The 23,765-nt window shown below is 42.4% G+C and overlaps 1 protein-coding gene across 2 annotated transcripts in view; it reads right to left on the bottom strand.

Moving 5' to 3' along the window:
* The window catches only part of DPP6 (dipeptidyl peptidase like 6), a 612,774-nt gene that overhangs the window by 120,870 nt on the left and 468,139 nt on the right, over positions 1-23,765 (bottom strand). For both annotated transcript variants that reach the window (XM_074986299.1, XM_074986298.1), the window contains one exon: positions 19,661-19,781. In XM_074986299.1, coding sequence (XP_074842400.1) covers positions 19,661-19,781 — 121 coding nt within the window. The remainder of the gene's footprint in view (positions 1-19,660; positions 19,782-23,765) is intronic.

The raw sequence follows: 23,765 nt of genomic DNA on the forward strand, positions 1-23,765 counted from the left end.
AGAATCTGGGTGGAAAATAGGGTACAGCAGCAAGCTGGGTGTACGTGTCTGGCTGGGAAGTAGGGGGCAGTGTGTTGGTGGGACCCTGGGCATGGGCCAGGGTGCTGATGCAGCCCTAGGCAGGGTACTTGCTGGGGACTGGGCAGAGGACAGGGTACTCATGGGGGTCTGGGCAAGGGAAGTGGGACAGCCTGGCCGCTACCTGGGGATCCCGCAGTTGTGTGCCAGGTCCGGGGTCTCAGGAAGTACATGTGCTGCTTCCTCTCTCCAAACAGCCGGCACTTTTCCTGGAAAGCTGTGTCTGTTGCCCACCGGTGACTTCCTGCCGCCTTCTACCTTCTTGCACAGGGGGCAGAGGGGAGTGGGAGGCCTGGATCTGTGACAGCTCCAACTGCTCAGACAGTGCACAGCTGCCAGGGGAACGAGGAGCAGGGTGCACACTGCCTGAGCAGTTGGTGCTGGCACAGACCCTGGCTCCTACTCCCCTCTCCCCTGCACAGGAAGGCAGCAGGCAGAAGGAAGTTGCCAGCAGGCGAAATACATGGCTTTGCAGGAAAAGCACCAGCTGTTTGGGATGGAGAAGCAGTGATTGCACTTCCTGAGACATCAGCTCTGGTGTGCAGCTATGGGACCTCCCCCCAGCATCGCAGGAAGCCGGAGCTACCTCCATTTTTGCAGGAGCTAACACCAGTGTGGGCTCTTTCTTGAGGTGGGAGGGAATTGATGGGGGGGGGCTGGGTCACAGCCCCCCAAGGAGGGCACGCCTCACAGTTTGGGAACCTACATCCTACAAACAAGTGGAGAGATGGTTCAGACTCTGCATATGGTGCAGATTTGATGCTCAGAGGCACCAACTGAGACTTTGGTTAACTAAATCTAAACTTTTGGGACTTCTCAGTCTGTTTCTACTTCATTTGTGTGGACTAAACTATTCAAATTTCACTTTTAGTTTTCTTTTTGCTTATGTTTGCTGTAACTATGGACATTATCTCTGGGTTATTAAAGAGCTGCTTTCTGCTGTAAGAATTAGATTATTTTTTTCTTCATAAGGTTTAATAAAGTTATTTAATTAAATTAATTTCTTTCACTTTTTTTGGAACTTGAATGTAGGGAGGCTGACAGTAGGCAATCCCTGCTGAAATTCCCAACAGACTGAACTCTGGGTCTCCAGTACTGTATAGCTGTGGGAGTGGTGGTTTTTTTGTTGTTTTGTTTTGTTTTTAGGCACTGGAGAGGGGCAGTGAAGTCTAGCTCACCTAAGAATATTTAATAGTACATCCTCTGTGGTGACAGATGGCCAAGCATATGCGATGGCACTGGGAAAGCTTCTTCCACGTACACCTTTGGCCACCTTGAAAACATTTTTGTTGAGTCATTTCTTCATTCTGACGTAACTTTTGACAGGTAAAGGCAGAATTCTGTTAAAGGGATGAGGTGAAGAAAGCACTCCAAAGCTTCTAGGTCAATTCAGAAAATCACTAAGGACAAATCTGTTCCATTTCCTATCATATGGCCAGATTTCTTGGCTCATTCCAAAAATAAGCCTCAGACTTTCTTCTTCTCTGAAGAAGTTGTATCCATTGCGCCAAAAAACAAAACAATTGTCATATCCAGAGGTTTCAAAGACAGTATGATTAAATCATCAAACCCGACTCTGGACACGAAGCAGATATTTGGATTGCATTGTACTGCATGACACAGATGCTGACTGTGTCATTGTATCAGCACAAGACACTGATGTTGTTCGTCTGTTAGTGGCACACTATGACAAAACACCTTGAAGCAAATTGTGGATGAAGGCTGGAATATTGAAGAAAAAAAACATGCATTCTATTTGAGAGACGCTTCTGCCATAATTCCTCAAGCAGACATACAAACAATATTCTTCTGTGCACCGACAGGCTATAAGACTCTTTCCCACATTGCTGGACACAGCAAGAAAAATGGAGAGGCAGACTTCTAAGAAACATGGGTAAAATGACTGAGAATGAAACAGCCATTTCAGCAGAAAAGTGCATCTGCAAACTGTACTATCTACCAGATGAGGAGGTCTACAACGAGGCACAGCTGGCATTGTTCTCAAAGCATTTGACCAACGGAGGCTCTGTGCTGAACAAGTGAATTGCAACAACTCTACACGATTCTCATCAGAGAATATGAGCTGAGCCAAACAATGCAGAACTGGTACCCATGTTAATATCCCAGGAGCCAGTCCATGAAAGCCATGCAGGAATTGTTATCAGTGGACATATGTGCTCAAAGCAGCGGTGCTGGAGGTGCTGTTGCACTCCTAGGCTGAAGTGGATTCCATCATATGCAGAATTAATGGAGGTACCCAGCATTGCTCAGGTCCTTCTGAGGGCTCAGGGAAGGAGGTGGGGGATACAAGCGTCAGGGCAGGGGGTTTGGAGATTTGACGTGACTGGCTCTAAAATCAGCATGGGACAGTCCAATAAAGAAACACATTTTAAAAATTCTGTAGTGATTGATTTGTTCTGAATAATGTGATGTGGCTAGAGCCTGCAACAGGGGCGCGAAAAATCAAACTAACTGCAATACATGTAATGATTTCCAGATACGTCACAGTAGGAATGATTTATTTCTTTCTCTGTCATGAGACAGCTACCCTAATTCTAATTAGTACAGAAGCATGGAAACCCTTGACATGGCTCCATTTTCTTCCTACCAATGCTGAGGTGGCTAGTACAAGTGGCAGCTGTATAGAAAACTGGAGCCAGTCCCTTTTTCAGGAAGATGCAAGTGGAGAAATTAATTTTGTCCTTCCTGTCTGTGCATGCTCGCGCAGAAGAAAGCAATAATCTGATACGGAATTGGAATGAAAAGAGGATTGTTAAGAGCTCATCAGGTTCTGAAATCATAACTGTCTGATGTCACAATACATCCTACAGCAGCTCGTTGTAATAACAAAAAGGATTATTATTGAGAAAAAGCACAGGCTCACACAAACACATAAGAAACCCAAATTCTCTTCTTAATACTAATATTCTTAGTAACAAAAATTGAGAAGAAAAATTTAGAACATAGTACGTACAATCATAACTATTTCTTAAGCAAAGACATTTTCAGGGTGTTTTTTTCTTTGATGCATTAGAGGCCACATGTTTTTGTGTGTGATAGAGCTTGAAAGTGTCCCAGAACTATACATGGTATTTGAGAAAAATCAAAATTCACAGAGAAGCTCGGAAACAATTACAAGACACGATGATGTATTTTTGTATTCATGAAGATTTGTAAATAACCTAATTTTAAAACAGAGAACAACTTATTTATTCTTCCGCATATTCAACTTCCTTTTTGAGTATTTCACACAAGAGGTAGAGATTTGAACCAAAACAAGGGTAAAGGCTTATATTAATCAATAAGCAAACAGATTTTTCTTTGTACTGCCTCCTATTTGTAATCAGGGTGATGTTATCTGCATATTAGATTTTTTCCAACATAAGAACTCAGAATTATGATCATATGGAATTTTTATGTCAAATAAGTGCTGCTAAATAAAGCACAGAACAGAAAATTCTGTTTCATTTCTTGCAATGTTCTTACCATAAGGTGGCAGTATAACTTCCACCTTTCTATTAATGGATGGTGGATAAATTAACTTTTTGATTTCCTGTTTCATTGCCTTTTGTTCAGAATCATTATTATCCTAGCAGATGGCCATTACAATCTCTCAGGCATCTGCTTTCCATTTCCTCTAGAAATAGAGCAAAAATACAATGGATTTTTTCCCAAATAAACCATACTCTATTTTAAAGAACACTACACACTGTTACAAAGTAGCTGTTTCAGTTAATGCAATATTACAAATTCCCCAGATCTGCAACTAAACCCAAAATTGAGATGGCCACTTCAAAATTATTTTTCTTTGCTCAATACATTATTTTGCATCCCTGTATTATTAACTCCACCCCTTTACAATGTAGACAGTCTAACCCCTTCTCCTTCGATCTTTTTCTGTATTCTCTTTAATATTAAATTTTAAAAACTAATTTCAATTATTTCAAAATCAGTTTAAAGTGACTCATGAAAAGAGCAAATCTGAAGAACAAAACATAAAGGCAAAGGTACAAAGAGATGATAATAAAGAGCTAGGGACAGAAAGAAATGTAGTAGAAAACCTGTTGCTTGGGAGGTTTAAAAGTAGCCTGCCCAAAAACACGCAAACAAATGTAAGGAATAAACCTGCACTGTCTTTAAGCACAATAATTGCTGTGTGTATTTAAAATTGAAATTTCAGTGTCAAGGTGGAACTGATACACTGCTTTCTAAAAATTGATTCTACAAATACTCAATCAAATGAACCTCTTAATCCTCAATTTCAGCAATTTTGGGGAAAACTGCTGACACTTCTCTGATTGAAATTATAACACTAATAATTCTCAGGCAAAACTCACTTTCTTCTAATCTCCTGCTCACATATCACAAATGTAAGGCTGAACTGGCTATACAAGTTATGGGAATCCAATGCAAGGCTTAATGTCTGCAAGACCCTTTCTAGAATCTCAGGGCAGATCAAGTAAAGCAGGTGGAAGGAGAGTGTTCATTTGCTACAGGAGTCAGCTCTGGATGGAAATTTTCTTTTCACCCTGCTGAAGTCAGCTGCACTTCTCTGGGCCAGCTGACCTCCCGAGCTGTTGGAGAGGGGGGGCAGGTCCAGCTCCCCCATCTGGGCTCCCTCAGGGTTTCCACCGAAGGAGTGGAAAGCTTTAATTCACGCTGAAGCTTCGCCACTAGAGGGTCTCCAGGGTGGGGTGTGGATGAACCGGTGTCCTTAGCTTCCACAGCGTCCATGCCACATTCTGCCCTGCCTCAAACTGTTTAGACTGTGCTATCTTACTTCATAGCCCCTGGTAGAAACACAGGTGTAACCCCTTGGATATGAAAACCAAGCCTCTGACTGTTTTCAGGCAATCACTGAGGTTCTCATCCTAATGAGCCCAAGCACTGCCCCTTTCCCCTTCCCTGCCTGGGACTGAGGTCCTCATGACCTCTGTCCCCTGCTCTGTGTCCAGGACTCTGCTTCTCTGAGCCATTTCATCTGGCCCTGAGTTCTGGGTCCCATCATAGAATTGTAGGGCTGGAAGGGACTCAGGATGCCATCTCATCCAGCCCCCAGATTCAAGCAGGATCAAGTCCAATTAAATCATCCCAGCTGTGACTATGTCAATCCGGGACTTAAAAACCTCTAGGGATGGAGATTCCACCACCTGTCTACGTAACGCATTCCAGTGCCTCACCGCCCTTCCAGTGAAAGAGTTTTTCCTAATATCCAACCTACACCTCTCCCTATGTAACTTCAGATCATTGTTCCTTGTTCTGCCATCTGTCACCACTGAGTACATTCTCTCCATCCTCTTTAGAGCCCCCTCACAGAAAGTTGAAGGCTGCTATCAAATCACGCCTCAGTCTTCTCTTTTGCAAACTAAATAAGCCCAGATCTCTCAGCCTCTCTGTAACACAGTTACAGTAAAACAATAATCGCAGGAGACACTTTCTTCTAACATTGAACAAGGAAGTTAGTTAGACTAAGAAAGAAAAAAAACAGCATTGCCTTTTGCACAGGGCACATTGTGAACAGAAACATGTTCTGGGATGTGATGAAGCTGTTATGCTGCAGTGAGGTTTTAATATCCTGCTGAGTGTATACACGTCAAACAAAGCTGCTGCAGCATTTGATCATCCTGCACAATTTTGCCCTGGGCTGGAAATATAAACAGGATTATAACATATGAACTGTTGTCCATTTTCTTCTCTGACACATTTACTCCCAGGCAAGAATATCCCACTGCTAACAGAGTAGTGCTGTAACACCATGCATGTTAGAACCTGAACTGCACCTGTTGCATATCTCCCTTATTTAGGCCTATGAGCAGAGCGCGAGAGGAAGTCTTTTGGTGGGTGGTACAGTTGCAATCATTATGGCTAACTGCATTTACACAGGCATAGAGTAGCCCTGTCTGCAACATAGCACTTTAGTAACAGACCAAAATAATGCTGAACCACGCATTGTTTGGGGCCTTAAACATAACATTATACCACAGAATTACCCAAAGTTACAAAGAGAACAGTGCTTTGTGTTGAAGTGCTATCAGTACCATTCAAATGGCCCGCCATTTAGATTTCTCACACTGGAGACTCAATGCTGCTCTCATTGGCTGTGTCTACACGTGCCCCAAACTTCGAAATGGCCATGCAAATTATACACAAACTAAGCAGGAGGTTTTAACTTTTTAAAAAATATAACTGGAAATGTAGCATATGTTAATGAGATCACACACCATTTTAGGACTAAATGGCTACGTCTACACGTGCCCCAAACTTCGAAATGGCCATGCAAATGAGTAGCCCTGTCTGCAACATAGTTTAGTTTAGTCTGCAACATAGTTTACTAATGAAGCGCTGAATATGCATTTCAGCGCTTCATTAGTAAACTTCGAAATGGCCATTTGCATGGCCATTTCGAAGTTTGGGGCATGTGTAGACGTAGCCATTTAGTCCTAAAATGGTGTGTGATCTCATTAACATATGCTACATTTCCAGTTATATTTTTTAAAAAGTTAAAACCTCCTGCTTAGTTTGTGCATAATTTTTCTGAAATGGATGCACTGGGAGAGAGAGTGGGTCACCATGAGAGACAACTGCGCCCCTGCTGACTGCAGCAGCAGGAAGTGTAACTGGTCATAATGCACTAAGACTGCACAATGCAGGGCTGGATTAAGGAAACTAAGGCCTTAGTCATGCTCTCTCTTGGGTCCCAGAGCCAACACCGTAAGAGAGAGAACATGTAGCAAGAGTGGCAGCACAGCCCTCCTTCCACTTCCCAGCAGAGTCAGAGCAATACCTGCAATGCAGGGAACCAGGTCTGCTCTGGTGGAGGGTATGGGGCTAAGAGGCTTCTTCCTTGGCTCTAGTGGCCTCCTGCTGGAGACTGCCTGTGGACTCAGGCAAACACTTCAGCATTGGCGTAACACTTATTAATGTCACTTGACTCTAAGCACTAATGTGTGGTTTTACATCCGTGGACCTGAAAAGCGGGCATGTGAAAACTCCTTTCAGGAGTCAGTCCACTTCAAGGTAACCTAAGCAACTAGAGTCTGTTCAGAGGTTTACCATTGTGGATTCAGTAGAAATATATTTCAGAAATAATTTAAAATGTCCAAGCAGTGACATTTACACATCCTTTGGGGCAGAGCCTTTTACATGGACTTCCACAGATGATCATGCTGGATGGCTTACCTCAGCGTTCAGAGTAAATGCAATGTGATGGATGGCGGGGTTGTCAGTTAAAAATATGACTGTGAACTTCTTGCAGTGCATTCCACTTACCAATCCTGTGACACAAAACAACCATAAACCCACTTTAACCTGCCAGTCAGGATGGGTTTACAGTCACTTGATGTCCCCAGGGTGGAACATTGCAGTCAGAGCACACCTGGCCACTTACATTAGATACTAATCTACATGTTTTAAGACACCCTTCAAAATGTGTTAATTCTCTCCATTTTTCTAATCACTGTTAAACATTGACATAACTTTGCACGAGTGTCCTTTGTAGACTAATATCCGCCAATGATGGGGAAACAGCTGCTGTGGAAGCTGTGCCATATGGTAGTCACTTATGGCAATATAATTGAGCATTGATGGTGATATAATCTCTGGGTGATTTATCTGTTATTTATTGGTGGTGTGTTAGCAAGAAGGGTCTTGCTTCAAGGATTCAAGCACCCTGAACTGTTCTTCTGGTTGTGGGTATAGTTCACAGTGTCACCTCCATCACCCAGTTAATGTCACTTTATAATCATTGTGGAAACAACTCCATGTTGTTTTTGATAGAGATTTCCCTGATTCTTATGCACTCTGTATAACATCTAAACTTCTCAGTCATCTCAATTCCTCTGCTGGTGTGTCTTTCAGAACACAGTAAACAGAATATAGTTGGAAAGTTTAGAAGTAAAACTGTCCCTTGTTTTCCAGGTAACCTGCAAGCCAGCTACAGTACCCAATAAAATGTGAAACATACGGCATATGCAGAGCTGTCCCATTCATAGGATGGTTCAGGGTGGCCACCCCAGGCCTCATGCTTTTGGGGGTTGGGTCCTGCAGCAGCTGACTCAACCTTCCTGTGGATAGGACTCATAGGGCCCAGGATGGCCCAAGGAATTACTGGGGGGACTTGGCACAGGTCAGCAGCAGGGTAACATGTCCCTGCACTCATTGCATCAGCAGGAGCTGGAGTGACCTGACAGACTGCTCTGTTCTGCCCAGCTCTCAGCCCGCCACCCTCTGCTTTACTGCAGTATTTTTCCCAGCTTACATAGCTCAAGAGGAGGGAACTTTGGGCAAAGAAGTGGCAGAGGGTGGGTAGGTCTTGGAAAGTGATGAAGTGTGGGAAGGGCAATGGTGGTGCAGAGGGACGGCTTGCAGTGGGGGTTTGACCAGGCCCCAAACATGGGGCACTGAGGGGGTGCCCTGGCCCCCCTGCTTCCCTAGAGATGGCCCTGGGAATATGCTTAGCAATTTTTGAAGATCAATTTCCATATGCAAAAGATTAACCTCTTGCCAGTTTAGCAGGAGGAAAGCATCAATTTCAGCTTTGCAGGGTCACTCTTGATCCCAAGGTAACATTCAATAACAACTTTGCCTTTTGCATTTCGTTGGTCACTGTCACCTCTGGCTTTCCACCCAGACAAACTCTGTGATCAGTGAATGTTTTTAGCTTGTTACTGGGGACTTGACAATGTACCTCTTTCAGATTACACTGCTGTTTTTAGGTAGCAAGGGCAGTGATGTACCTATGAACAAATTCCACAACTTGGGGTGATAGATTTTTTTTTAATCAATTTCATTTGTAACATCTGGATGTTTTTTGAATATACAGATTTTACAGCACAAATAAGCAGGCCAGTTCTCTGGTGGCATATACACTCTTCAGAAAACTTTTCCTCATTTTCACATGCAATCTTCATGTGTTTTAATTTGGATGCATTTACTTAACCCTCTGAATTGTCATGTGTGCAGTTGCAGACAGAATGCCATAAACCATTCTAAAATAACCTGACTAAATTACATGACCAAATAGTGCATTTTGCCCACCAGCTCCTGAAGATGGGGTTGACTCAAAGTTGGTTAAAAAAATAAGTATGTAGGAAAAAATCACAAGTGGAAAGCAATTTTTAATGTAAATGTTGTATGTTTATAGTGCAACTTGTGCATTTTTAAAAACACAAACAAATTTCTAGTCTGGTCTGAATACAATTGTTATTTTTCTACTTTATTACAAGCATCTACAGATTAAATTGTTGACATTACAGGAGAAAAATGAAACTCCTTAAATTATGTGAGTTTACCACAAGGTGGCATGTAACATTCATATATTTTTACCAAGAATAATGTCTACATTTAAAACATAGCCTGTGCAACTAAGGTATAGTGAATTGAGAGTATAAATATTATACTTACACAAAATTTTGCTTGTAGTTATGCTGATGCAAATCTAGAGGAAATCTACTGACTTCAATGGAGTTACTCCAGACTTAGACCAATATGACAGACAGCATATCTAGCTGGCAATATTTAAATGTGCTAGTATATTATTTCCTTAATCAAAATAAGAACATCCTCAGAAATGTTGAGTACTATCCAGTAAACCTTGATCTAATACAAGTGCCAGTGGAAAGAGATTAAAATCAAACTGATATCCAAAGTAGTCTAATTGTGCAACATTGAACGTTACATTTTTCAGAAATATTCTTCTCCGATTGTACAAGATGTTATTAAATTCAAATACCTATATATAGGCATATTTTTCACCCTTCAGAGATTAACGATATTCCCCAATATATGGCATTTAGATTACCAGATGGCTCTCTACTTGGGTTAACTGCAAATGGGGTGTCAGACGAAGGAAATCATTTGTGCTAATGATGTTCCTGCAATGTCCAAGAACATAGTAGAAACTAATAAAACCCCAAGACTACAAACCACTCAGAAAATTAAATGGAAAAATCTTCATTAACATCGCTGTGAGAATGGCTGGTGACAGCTCTTGCCCTTCTGGAACACCGAAGTTAGCAAAACTCAAACTTCTGAAAAGCATGAACTACAGAAGGGCAAGGTAAATGGCCACACAACCTCAATGTTGCCTCTTTGAGTGATAACTGAGTACACGCGTAACACACACACTCCCTCTCTGCCTTTTCACTGTAATGGAGAGGTGCTTCCTGCCCCTGCCCTACACTCTGATATTGAGCCTACAGCCCGAGCAGATACCACTTCTGGAATTTAACAACCACTTGCTGCCCTTTTACAACTCTCCACACTTGAACACTAAGTGACACCTAAACGAACGCTGTCTGCACCCACCTCGAAATCCACGGGCTGCTCTCACATTCCGCCTCACTGTGAGCAATGGCCATGACAAGCAGGCCCTAGGACCTGGCTACTGACACAACATACACAAATCAGATTCCCTCCCTTGGGGCCAGGTGCCTCACATCCTAGCTCACATGTGGGCGCATGTGAATGTGACTCATGGGAGGGGAGTGTGGAGAGGGTCTGATCCCCTTAGGTGGGCAAGTGACCCCTCAGATACTGTCACACTCAGAGAGGGGCCGGGAGCAGGACTCTGAAGCCTCAAGAGAGGCAAGGCACCCCCATATTCCAGCTCACGTGAGGGTCAACAGGGAGTGGGGCTCAATGTCTCTTAGACAGGTAGAGGACCTCAGATAGTGGCTCACTCAGAAGGGGAGAATGTGGGGCTGAGAGGTGCCCCTACTCTTGCTGCCACTCACCCCCAGGTTTCTTTCCCAATGCCCCTCCCTGAACTACCAACGCCTCTGACCTCCCACATCACCCAACAGCCTTTATCCCCCCATAATTCCTCCTTCTCCTGATGCAGCCCACACTCATTCACACCCACTCCCTAAAATATCTCCCCTGTAAATAATTATTTGCATGTTGAATTGTTTTTGTACAAAAATACTTTGATTACATCCACCTTGCCCCTCCCCTGCAAAAAAGCCTGATAGATTTTAGCCATCCAATCTTACCCAGATTTCTGGCCACAATGAGACTCACCTTGCCACTGGATGGGTGAGTTCAGAATCAAAGACTTAGTGCTTATTCGTCTAGCTAACCACCTACAGTACAAGCTTTCCACTTACAAATCCTCTTAGCTTCACTCTAAGGTTACATCTACACTACCGCAGAAGATCGACCACTTAGTGTCGACCTTCCAGGTTTGATTTCACTCATCTAGTATGGACGCAAAAAACCGACCTCTCAGGGCTTGCAGTCAACCCCTGTACTCCTTGTGAGATGCAAGAAGTAAGGGAGGTCAATGGGAGAAACTCACGCGTTGACCTTCCCCAGTATGGGCAGCCAAGTTAGCCGAGCACAGATACAGCGATTTTAGCTACACAATTGCCGTAGCTAGAATTGTGTATCTGTGCTTGACTAACTTTGCCTACTGTACATGTAGCCTCAGTATGACCTATTTGTTGACCCGCACTCAAGAGTCTACTGAAGAACATAACTCACTCTTAATGATGCTTTTTAATTTACTCCCTCAAAAGGCTAGTGGAGAATAACCCTCAAGTAAGGCTGGATCTCTAGGTCTAGGCAAAAGAACATTGACAGGATATACCCTTTGAAAAGCTGTGTATCTGAGGGGCTGTGTCTCAGTTATCACCATTGTTAAATTACCCTTCATTTGGATCTCTTGCTCAGGCCCAGCATTCCCACGAGGAACACCAAATTCCAAAGCAATCCGAGTAAGTCTTAGAGCACTGAGAAAAGGCATTCTTTAACATGAAAGTCTTGTCGACTTTAATTCCAGTGGCATGCCAGGTGAGACAACATCCTCAATTCATGGAACAAACTTTGTCATACAAATCCAGCAAGGCTTCTGCCATGTCCGATAAGCCAGATGGGTTTCAACCAGTCCCTATCTTGGCCCAGCCCTAGGATGAATGGGAAATGGAAAATAGAAAAGATCAATTCTGACTTTGGTGTTTCTACAGCTTAGGCCTCTTTTAAAGTGAAGCCTCAGTCTCTGAGAACTCACTGAAAGGGAGAAGTGAGATCTCAAGGCAATACTCTTCACAGAGTTTCATTAGTTGAAAGCCTCCTTATTGACAGCATTGACCTCCACAGACAGATCTAGTGATATCAGCATGAATGTCTGGCCTCTGTCCATGCCCTGAGGAGAACAGCGAATGGCAAATAATGTTGTTTTCAATCCAAAAGTCAGTCTTGAAGCCCAAATGATGGGAATTCAAAGTATTAGAGGGTGACCGCTGTAGGTTGAGTTAGCCAGAAACTATTTTCCAAATGACCTTGCCCAGAAAAGGAAGGGGAGAGAGTGGGCTGAAGTTGGTAAAGCTGTTGCTGCCCAGTACTGTTTTTTGAGAAAGGACCAGGCAATAGCACATTTTAAATTCTCCAGGAGCTTTCAGTTTTGCAGGCAAACATTCAGTCTGGACTGGTAAATGGCCCAGACAGCCTTCATTGCCTTTAACCAGCTGAGAAGGACAAAGAGCCCATTTATCTCTCTGATACAATCTATAATGCATAACGCATCTAGACAACTGAAGTTCATGCCATGCATCAAGTTGAACAAGGAACCTCTGATGAATCAAGAACCTTGGATTGCTGACTGGGTGAAATCTGATTTGTGAAAACTAAGCAGCCTTCCCCCTCCAGAGTTCAGAGTTCACGACGCTTTGGAAAGATTGTCCCAGATATGATCAATCTTCGCCAAAACAGAATTATTCACCATAGGCTGCACCCATCTCAAATTTGTCTTTCAGGTAAGAACTAATTTGCCCATTCCCGCTTTGTTGTTACAGCAAGGGCCACAGAAATTCTCTTTCATATTCACTAGCACATCACTCTGTGAGTAATTCAGCCGACAAATAGGGTCCTAATAAATGTCAATAATCTTCCCCAAGTACTAAGTTACTGCTGCAATGACATACGCCTAAGGATGGTATGTATTTGACACCATATAACATGGGGAAACTTTGCATTTAAGCATTCTGATACCATCATTCCAGCCATGTTATGTTTTTGCTGCCATAAAAATGGAAAACATAGGCCTGCAGCCATCCAATAAACAGCAATAAAAACAGTATGGGCTGAATTCTTTGCAACTCCTCCTTGAACTAAACAGACATTATTAAGACACCATCAAAACACATCCTTGTTCACTAGCTATCAAATCTCTTGCAATCTGGTGATTTCCAGGTGTGACACAAACTCTGTGGCATGATAAATGGGGATATCTTCAAGCACAAACTCAAAGGTGTAAGTGTCATGGTTGCCTCCTTATGCTAGGAAAAAATCTATGAACGTTTTACATCTCTTTGGTGGGCAGCCTGCCCCACACTGGCTCCCTGCGTATGTTAAAAGCAGCCTAAGGGAGGCTGCACAACAGACAGCTAAATGGAGGGTGGATTGGAAGACACCCAATAGGATGGCAGGTTAAAGAGCAGCCAGTCAGAGCTGAGCAAGCTCTAAAAGGAGCTGAGTGATGGAGGAGTTCTCTTCCCTCAAGGGAGCCTCAGGAGAAGGAGCTGCATCCCAGTAGGGCAGGAAACCATGAGCACCATGGAGAGTGCAGTTCTGGGCTAATCATTGTGGGAACAGTGAACTGGCTTTTAATGAATGCCTTTTAATTTCAAAGTTGGTTTCAAAACAGGATGGATGCGGAAGGTCACCAAAGAGGAACTAAAAAGAAAGATATAGCCAAAAGAGAACCTGCTGAAGAAGGTTATAAAACGGAAGCTACAACTATTTGGGCATATTTGCAGAAGGAATGATGAACAAAAAATCAAGACCCTGGTATTCAGCATAGCAGACGGTTCGAATAGGAGAGGCAGACCCCACAGAGAATGGATAGATGATATAGTAGATTGGTACGGAGCTAGTTACAGAAACTAAGCCACTCCGCACTGGACAGGGAAGGATGGAAGGAAATGGTGAGAGAGGCATCAGACACCAGTGGGTGCTGAGCCCATGGTTATTGATGGTGATGGTGATGATGATGATTTGTGTATAGTTGCTCTCCTGCTCATTTTGAAATCGCCCCTCATTTCAAAATTGCTTTTGAAATGAACGGCTAGTGTGGCCACAGCCTATGCGATGGAGGGAGACTTTTCATAATTACACCCTGCATTGGCTTTTTAAAGTTAAGAAAAGGTGCATAATTATAGGGGCAAGATTTTGCTGTAAGTTGCATATATCCAGCAGCTGCAAGTTTGGTGGAAATTGCATAGAAGTACCAAAGAGAAAAAATTGGGCACTATTTTACAATATTTTGTACCATACTGTTATACTATACTGAGTCTTAATAAGGATAACATCCTGGCTCTCCCACCAGATGTCACTGCAAAGTCACATTATAGTTTCTAGCAATGTTAAGATTCAATGCAGACAAACTGTGTATTATGAAGTGATGTAAAGGTTACTGCTGAGTAAAATAATCTCTTTTCATTGCTTTTTTCCACTCTATCTGCCCTGTTAGTCAAAAATAAAATATAGCAACACTTTGCTTTGTGAGGTTCAATTGTAAATTGTGGATACAGATATATGCTACTGCACAAAAGTCTGTAAGAGATTGACCCTTAAGATGTCAGTACCACAGATATTGTGCTCCCTGTCTCACAACTAGGACAACAGCAATACCAGGGTGGTAATCAGGGCTAACTTCAAAGTCAAGCCAACACTAATCGGTCTACGTGAGGATGTCAATTTCTGGATGACAGACTCATATGTCAATGTGCAGCTTGATTATCCCCTTTGACAGCCATCCCAGGTGGGGAAGAAATTCAGTATCTGATTTTCCCTCTGGAAAGCCTGGTCCCTACCAATCACAAAGCCTGCCTGCAAAGAGCAGCTCTCACTTCTTGAGCACTTCCTTACTGCTGCGTATGGTATTATGGCCCTCTTCTCCTCCCTGGTATACTTTGCGTGCTGTCAGCTAACCTTAGGGAGTCTTTCATAATTTGGGCTTCTGTCTGAGTCACAAAGTCCAAACATACCCCTTCTGGGCTATTAAAGACACCAAAGAATAACAGCCTATTTACCTTATTAGGGTCTTCAGCTCTGTCTCTGAGTCCTTTAAATTTGGCCTTTGTTCTGGCTCCAAAAGAAGGCTTGTCTCCCTACTGAAGGTTTAAGCCATTCTACCTGACACTGGCCCAGGAAACTGGATGTGCCAATACTCTGGGCCACAGCCCAGTGGTCATATACATAGCAGCTACGTACCACTTGATTTCAGTTCATTGCTGCCTTTTCCCTGGGCCTCCTCCTATCTGGGCCCATTTATATTCAGAGTTAAGATACTCTGGTCCTCTTTCTCTTTCTCTGCAAACCCAGCGTAAGCAAATGCAGCCAGAAACAGCTTGCCCCTCAAGATCTATTGGCTGGAGAGGAGCACCTTTCCTTGCCCTTGTGGTCCCCACCAAGAGCTAGACTGGTAAAGTTTCACAGTGCCTTTTATGATCTTGCTGGACTCTGTATGCCTTCTTAGGCAGCCTTATGGGACCATTTTCCCTTGTCCTTTCCCGGGTCCAAGTGGAATAGGACTTCAGGGCTTCCTGTATTGAGCCATGAAGGCCAGGTACAAACTGTCATATTGCCCTCTGCATCAACCCTCAAAGCAGCTTCTGCCACTTTGTCACAGGCTATGATTTATATCCAAGGAAATGTACATATAAAAAAAAGAAGTGCTCACTTGCATGGTATGTAAACAAAGCAGACCTAGTTAAGAGCCTAAATAAAGTCTCTGCCTCCAGTCTTGCAGAACATAGACAAGAAATAAATGACATTCATGTTCTAAAGGAGCCTGAGGAAGAGCGCTATGAAGCTTGAAAGCTTAAGCTTGTTGCTTCCTCAGGTAGAAGTTGATACTATACCTTGTCTCTTTTAAGCCCCCTCACTCTCTCCAAGCAGAAGGAGACAACTCATCCGGCAGCATAAAGCGACTCCAATGTCTGGAGAACACTGTGGTTATAGTCCGGCTAAAGACCATTCGGCAGTGATTTTATGAGAATGACACATCATGGGAAAGCTGCTTTTGGTGAAGCGCAACTTCTCTGATGGTTTGTAAACTGGGCCTGAATTACAGTACTTACACACTACAAATTATTCATTACAGTCTCAGAGGGATAGCTATGACATTCTGTATCTAAAAACATGATTCCATGGATCTATCACCTATCTTCTGTGCTATCACTTCATTTTTACATTAGACATGTAACCAGCATGGCAAAAAAAGTTGCATCACACTTTATGAAAGCACTGGAAGGGTTTATTTTAGCTTCATAAAAACATGCTTAATCTAGCCTTTCATGTTATACTAATCTGTGTATCAGCCTACAGCCTTCCAGTTAAATGCGCTACGTTGATTAACCCTGATACATCAGCTCTGATTGATTTGAAATGTTTTCCACTACATTATCAGGAGTCAACAGTTCAGCATAAGTACCTTGAAGAAAGTTTTTCCCTTTGGCAGACTTACAACAGCAAATGCTTAAAGTGAATCACAATGACTTTTTGCATTTTTACAGCGGAAAAAAAAACAAAAACAAAAAAACAAAACCTGGAATACACTTGAAAGCTGTTTCTGCTTCTGGATTTACCAAGACCATCTAATTAATATTAGAGGGTACCCATTCTATAGTGACAAAAGCAATCATGTTATGTACAAAAATGGTCCCTTTGGGGCCTGTCATTTGTACTAACCAGTAGCAGTGGCACACAAATAGATGGTACCTCTGGGGCTGTAATTTGCATAGTCTAATATGCAAAACAGCTCTGAGATTTGAGATGCACTTGGGATTTTGCCAGCACATAGTTACCAACTACGTGTAAAAGGGTTTTCTAGTCCTGCTCTTTAAATATGAAATTTGAGATTTTTGCTGCGGTTTTTTTTTGCACACGTCATTTCAAAAATGTACTAACTAGGGTCATAAATTGTAACCTTAACCCAACTGAGAGCTCAGAAGTTATGAACATCATTGACATCATATCATATCAGAGGTTATGAACATCATCAACCAGAAGAACACAAAAAGAGAAAAGGAGAGCGCTCTGTTTCTTTATGCAAACACTTCAGCCCTCATTGTGGCTCATTCTCTGTCTATATGGTGCACATATTTGCATAGATGAAGCGAGATCTTTGCCTATGTCCAGAGTCCATGCCAAGAACATACTGAGATGTTAGCAGCCCAAACAACTGTAAATATGGCACTGATTAGCTGGCCTGTCTACACAGGGGTGGTGAGGGAGGCATTGCTACAGAAACCTGTGAAAAAGGCAGCACACTCAGACAGATGATCCTGAGATTCAAAATTTAGCTCTTTGTCCAGAGTTCAGTCAGTTTTGCTTTGGCTCCTTATCACAGAATGGCAACAGTGCAGAGAACATATTAATAGTGGGAAGGTGACTGCCATCAGCAGCGCACAATGCAGGCAGCTAGGGTAAATCCTGTCTGTTTCCTGAGTGCCACATGGCTTCCCTGGCCACACCAGATCCTGAAGCCTTCCTACTTGCTTGTCATCCATTCACTTTTGCCCAATCATCAGTTCTGTGCTCGCCCAGCAATCGACATCTTGAGTCCTACTTCCAGTCCCAGTATCACCTCCTACAGACTATTTAAATCTGGTGAACCCAGTGGAGAGCACATCATACTCATGGGAAAACTGGGAATCAAGTTAGGAAGCCAGGAATATGCTGGGATGTGGATAGGAACTCACTTATGGAGACCACAGACCATCCAGAATGCCTAAATTTTGAAGTGCTCTCAGCTTCCCGGTTCTCCTGCTCACAATTCCCTGAGGATTATGGGGCTTATGGACAGGAAAGAGGGACAGGTCCAGCTGGCAAACTCAGATTCTGAACTCCACGTGAAAACTCAGGGGGTATTTGTATCTGGGGGTTTGGTTTGGTTCCTTCTCTATCCTTCTTATGTGAACCGGTCATTTTATTAACCAAGTGTAAATTGTTTCAGCTATGTAATCTGTGACAAGACAAAAGGCTTAAGTATAATCATCACAAAACAATGAAATTATCGAGAAAAACATGCTTAATGTGGAACAGATTCTGCAACCCTTACTCACAGAGAGCAGCACTTTCAGTGTGTTACTTAGGACAAGGACTGCAGAATAAGGCCCTGTATATTTATGTTGTACTTGATCACAGTCATTTATTATATTCATAAATTAACACAGCTTCAGTAAGATATTTTGTCATAAAGAACGAAACTGAAAGTCAATGGATCTGAAAAATAACCTGAGCAGTCCAGTAATTGAATAAAAATGTACGTTGGTGTAGCATCAGCATCACTGTGTTAGCTTGCTCACTCAGAGTTCACTGACATGATAAATTCCTTCTGTCAGCAATATGTCCTATATGCAGCACATTCGGAGGACCTTAGGTACTACATGCTGTTTATCAACAAAACAGAGATACTGATATGTACACTTGACCTACCGAGACACCTAACAGAAGCCTCATCTCTTTAGCAAAAATTAGAATAAATTAGCATTTTGTGACACCCCGTAAGCCAGACTAACTAAGTGAAAAATGCTCTACAGGGAAAATGTTGCATGCAGTGCTGCAGCTGTGTTTGTCTTTGGCTATTACATAGAGCTCTGTCTCTCCCTAAGTTCAAACTTTAGTCTCTCTCACCAACAGAATTTGGGTCAAAGATAGAACCTCACCCACTTTGTGTTATCACAGGGGAAAAGTTAACAGTTAAGTATTCTGCGGTGCATAAGTATTTCAGCTTCAACATACATTTAAACACCAAAAATACAATTTTCTATCAAAAATTGTATGAATGTATGTGTATCATTTAGGGCTCTGATTCTTTGGGAGTGATGACTGGAAAAGGGCGAGTTTTGGTTTCCTGGTTCTTGAAGCCAGTTCTATACCAGCCTTAGTGTTGGCACAGCACATAATAGTCTAGGGACTGGCCTACGATTTGCCAGATAGCAGTGGAACACAAGGGACCATCTGCCAACTAAAAACAGCAGGAGTGCAGCAGTGTATTAGCTGTGGCTCTGCTGCTCTAACAGGGCCATTATGTGTAGTAGGAGTCTACTGCACTGGCTCTTAGCCAACTGAGGATTTGTCCATGGAAAGGAAAATTCTCAGCTAGTGAGATCTGCACAGCTTCCAGCTTTGTGCTACCTAGTTTGATATAAAAGGGCAAGAGCACCTGGTTCAAGAAGTCCAAATCACAGGAGGTTTTTGTTTTTTGTTTTTTAATTAATATCTCATCCTTAACCCCCTTCCCCGCCCATCCCCGCCTCACATCTGCCACTTACTGGGATTAGTATATAAGCACATCTGATTATTGTAGGTGCCATTACCTCATGAAGCAGTTCTATTCATTGCCACCCTGTGATTTATCACCATTGAAAGAGTGGAGCAGGAGCCCAGGGAAAGACATTTCTAACTTTCTTTCCCATTATTCCCAGTTTAGCACTTCAGATAAGGGTTGGAACTGCTGAATGCCAACTAAAGGGCCATAAGCCTGAGAAATCGAGCCTTTCGCTTCTACTTTGACCTAGCTCTGCAAATCTTGAGTTTAAACTCATAACTACTGGAAGCCTTCAAAATTGTGTCCTACCTTCGTATAGCCAGTCGCTGAGGCCATTGAAAATGACACCTTCCTTTCCAGTGGAGACCACTCGGATAGCTTGTTTCCCCACATGAGCGCAGTAATAGATGTTATTCTCAAAGATAAATATCTAGTTTGAAGGGGGGAAGGAAAAGAAAACACTGTTAAGCAGGGAGTCCAGTATAAAACAGTGCATTGCTTTCACAATAATCAGTGGCCTATGACAATAGCTCGCATTTCTACAGCAACTTTCAACAAAAAGGATGTCAAAGCCTTTAATCAACTATACGGTAAGCTCCTCAACTGATTTAAGTTGGCATGTCTCTATCTACTTTAACAGAACCTGATGATGATCTAGCCTAATGAACAAGTATTACTTCTTGACTTGACTTATACCCTTGTACGCAGAGTGGAGCATACATCCTCCACTTCACTCTGTCTTGGGACACAACTTCTAGCTGACCCCAGGAGTACCCCAGCTGTTATCCTTCAATCTCAGTAGCTCTTCTCCATGTTGTCTGAGGTCTTCCTCTTTTCTGTTACTTCACTCACTACTAAAATATTGTCATCAGTTCCAATATTGAAATACAGCAGTTAAAAGCAATGATCTGCAAATTAAGGGTGAGAAGTAAAGAATATCATATCTTCCCTACAGCTCCTGAACCACAGTGCTTAAACACTGGGTAGTCTGCAGAATGTTTGCCATGTGGTCATAGAAGACTGGCTGGTCATAGATGACTGGTTGTCCTTGTTTGCAAGTAATAATGTTTTCCTAAAAATAGCTGGTGACACAATAAATAACTTTTAAAGAGTGATTTCAGTCCAAGAACTGGCTCTAGATGCTGTAAGAATAATATGAATTCATGCAAAAGAATGGAAGTGGAGTGTATATTTATTAGTGGCTTGGAAGGGGCGCCTTAAGAAAAATCTCTCTATTAACATGTGCCCCACATCAGAATGAAATTTGTCCAAGACCACATATAAAACCCCACACATCTTCTGAGTGAGGTTCACTGTCCTATGTATCTGAGAGGCAGCTGGCTTTTAATCTCAAGCAGTAGAGGTTCATGCACTAACCTCCAGAGGTCCCAGGTTCAAGCTGCCACCTTTACTCACACAGGAAGCACTACTCAGTCACTGGGACTATCTGCATGAGTAAAGACTTGCAGTGTCATGCCTCTAAGGTTCATTAACCATCAGCAATTCAGGCCAGCCTCATCAAAAACAGTCTACTGAGGCTCCTGCGTAGTCTGGATTTCACTGTTTAAAACACCTGCAGATTCTATTTAAGTATACAGGACCTCAGGGTCCTGGGCCCTTCTGAAAATTAGGCCACTTATTTAGGGCTGTGTCTACACTAGAGAGGTTTGCCAACAGAAAGGGTCTTCTGTCAACAGACCAGAGGGAGCATCTACACTCATAAAGCCTTCTGTCAACAGCTTTGACAGAACTCTGCATTTGCCTCAACAGTGTTATCCCTCAAAAATGCGAGGCATTACTCTCTGTCAACATAGTACTACCAAGAGAAGTGCAGTGTAGACACTTCTGTCGACAGAGAGGGCTCCCGGTTGCGAAGCAGTCTGCAGAGCTGCCATTCTGCTTTCTGTCATCAGATGGCAGTGCAGCCTGGCAGTTCTCTGTAGATTGCTGCTAGACACAACTTGCTCTACCTGTCCACAGAGGTTCTGTCGAGTTTTCTCTGTTGACAATGACTTCTGTTGACAGATTATTCTAGTGTAGACATAGCCTCAGTGTTTAAATATGGATGTAAAATCAAAACTGTAGGTGCCAGTTTTTGAAAATTTTGGTCCCTGGCCTCAATGTTTGTCTTTGTCTCTTCCTAAATTCTCTGGTTCCTGTATCAGTGTCATATGCAATAAACAGATTTGCTTGTTTGTTTTGTTTTCTCCGTAGAAAAAGTATCATGCTTATGAAAATAATACTCTTGATTTGAAAAATATTTTTAAACTCATTCTATTAGGCTGCAGGGATGCCCAGAACAGAAGCATCAGCAAAGCCATTTAGTCTGGAAGACAAATTACTAATGACATTTAATGGAGGTGTAAGGATGGGATTTTTATACATTTAATGATATTGGAACAAATGTTAAGTATCTTTTTCATGATACTAGAATACAATTTCCTACATTATGCTTTTGAAAAGGTAGAACTGGAAAAAACATTTACTTTCAATTCATGTTTCATGTCCTATATTACAGTATGTGCTTCAACCAGAGATGAGTTGGAAAGTGGCCAGAAGCAAGTATAGATCCTAATTTAATTTCAGCAGCTGTCATGGTGCGTTTGCCTCAGGTAAAAAGTAGAACTAAAACTGTAATTTTTTTTTTCTTTTCCAGACTACAAGAGCTCTGGAGCCAAAAAGAGCTGCATCCAATTAATATATACTAAAAATTAAAATATGCTGCAACAGATACTAAATTCTCCTTTTTTTCCCTGCCTTTATTTTTAGTAAGCAGAAAACCAAATGAGAGGTGCTGAGAATAGATTGTTCTATTAACTAACAAATTTGCATATGCTGAAGTTTAGATACACATAAAAAGGACTAAGCAGAAGAATATACTGTACGAAGAATACTGGGATTTCTTTTACACTTCTAAAATCAGCTCTTCCCCTTGGATGAAATACAATGAACATTTAAAAAGCTATGCTGTAGTCATGAAAACAGAACACAAATCAAACTGTAAGCCACACAGAACACAGGGTACCTGATTATAAACACATGGCCATTGGTATAAATCCATTTGTGACTTCAGTGGAGCTACTCTTGACTTTCAGGATACAGTCCAGAGGTATCCATACTTTGCTCAGGCAGACTGAAAACTAGCAACGAGCCCAAAGGACTACAGCTAATTTTCACCAAAAAGAGCAAAGTGTTGCCATTGTGCATGTGTGTTGGCAGGTGGACTGTGTATTCATCTGTTTAGCAAATAACTAGCACATCATGCCTACTACTGCATTCCACAGAATATTAATAATGAAAAACACTGTTGCACAATATTCATATCACCCTCTGGGTTCTGGAACGCAACAGCAGAGGCTGCAGGTCTCAGGGGTTATGTCTACACTACAGCATTATTCTGGAATACCTTATTCTGGAGTTAATATTCCAAAATAAAACACTCTGGAATAATGCATACACACTACAGGGAAGCCCCAAAATAAGCAAAATTTATTCCAAAATAGTGTGTCCACACACAGCAGAGCCTATTTCAGATGAAACCCCTGGAATCACTGCTTCCAAGGGCTCTGATCTGAAATACTACGTCAACACAGGAGCTTTATTTAAGAATCAAATATTCTGAAAGAGTTTATTTCAAAATAGCCCCTACTCTCTGTCTACACAGCCCTTGTTCTAAAACATCTATTTTGGAAGAGGTGCTATTCATCATAGAATGAGGTTTACCAAATTCGAAATAAGCCATCTGTTATTTTGAAATTATAATAGTGGCCATTATTCCAAAATAAATTGCTGCACAGACACACCCAGGGAGAGTATGTTGTGGATTTTGTACAAATTCCCTTCCTTCATCCAACTTGCTCTGCAATTCCATTGTGTGTAGGAGTGGTTCTTTAACTATACTTGTCTCCACAAAAGACCCCACTCTCTCTGGGATAGGTCAGTTTCTAGAAACTCCCAGTCTCAATTGAGAGAGAAACAGGCGTGTCCTATAGTTATGCCACTAGCCTAGGATTTCACACACATGGATTAAATTCCCTGCTCCTGTGCAATCTTGGGGAAATCTCTCCCTTTCTGCCTCCATTTCCTGTCTGTCAAATTTAGAGTCCTTCCCTACCTCCCAGGGGAGTTGTGAGGATAAATGCTTTAAAAACTCTGTGGTGGTCAGACACTAAAGTAATAGGGGCCACATAAGTGCCTAAGCTAAGTAGCCACATTTATACCTGTGTGGAGTTTTCGTGACATTAGCCGCATCTACACGTGCACGCTACTTCGAAGTAGCGGCGCCAACTTCAAAATAGCGCCCGTCACGGCTACACGTGTTGGGTGCTATTTTGAAGTTAACATCGACGTTAGGCGGCGAGATGTCGAAGTCGCTAACCCCATGAGGGGATGGGAATAGCGCCCTACTTCAACG

The sequence above is a fragment of the Carettochelys insculpta genome, chromosome 2 (genome assembly GCF_033958435.1).
Source record: "Carettochelys insculpta isolate YL-2023 chromosome 2, ASM3395843v1, whole genome shotgun sequence".
Lineage (NCBI taxonomy): Eukaryota > Metazoa > Chordata > Testudines > Carettochelyidae > Carettochelys > Carettochelys insculpta.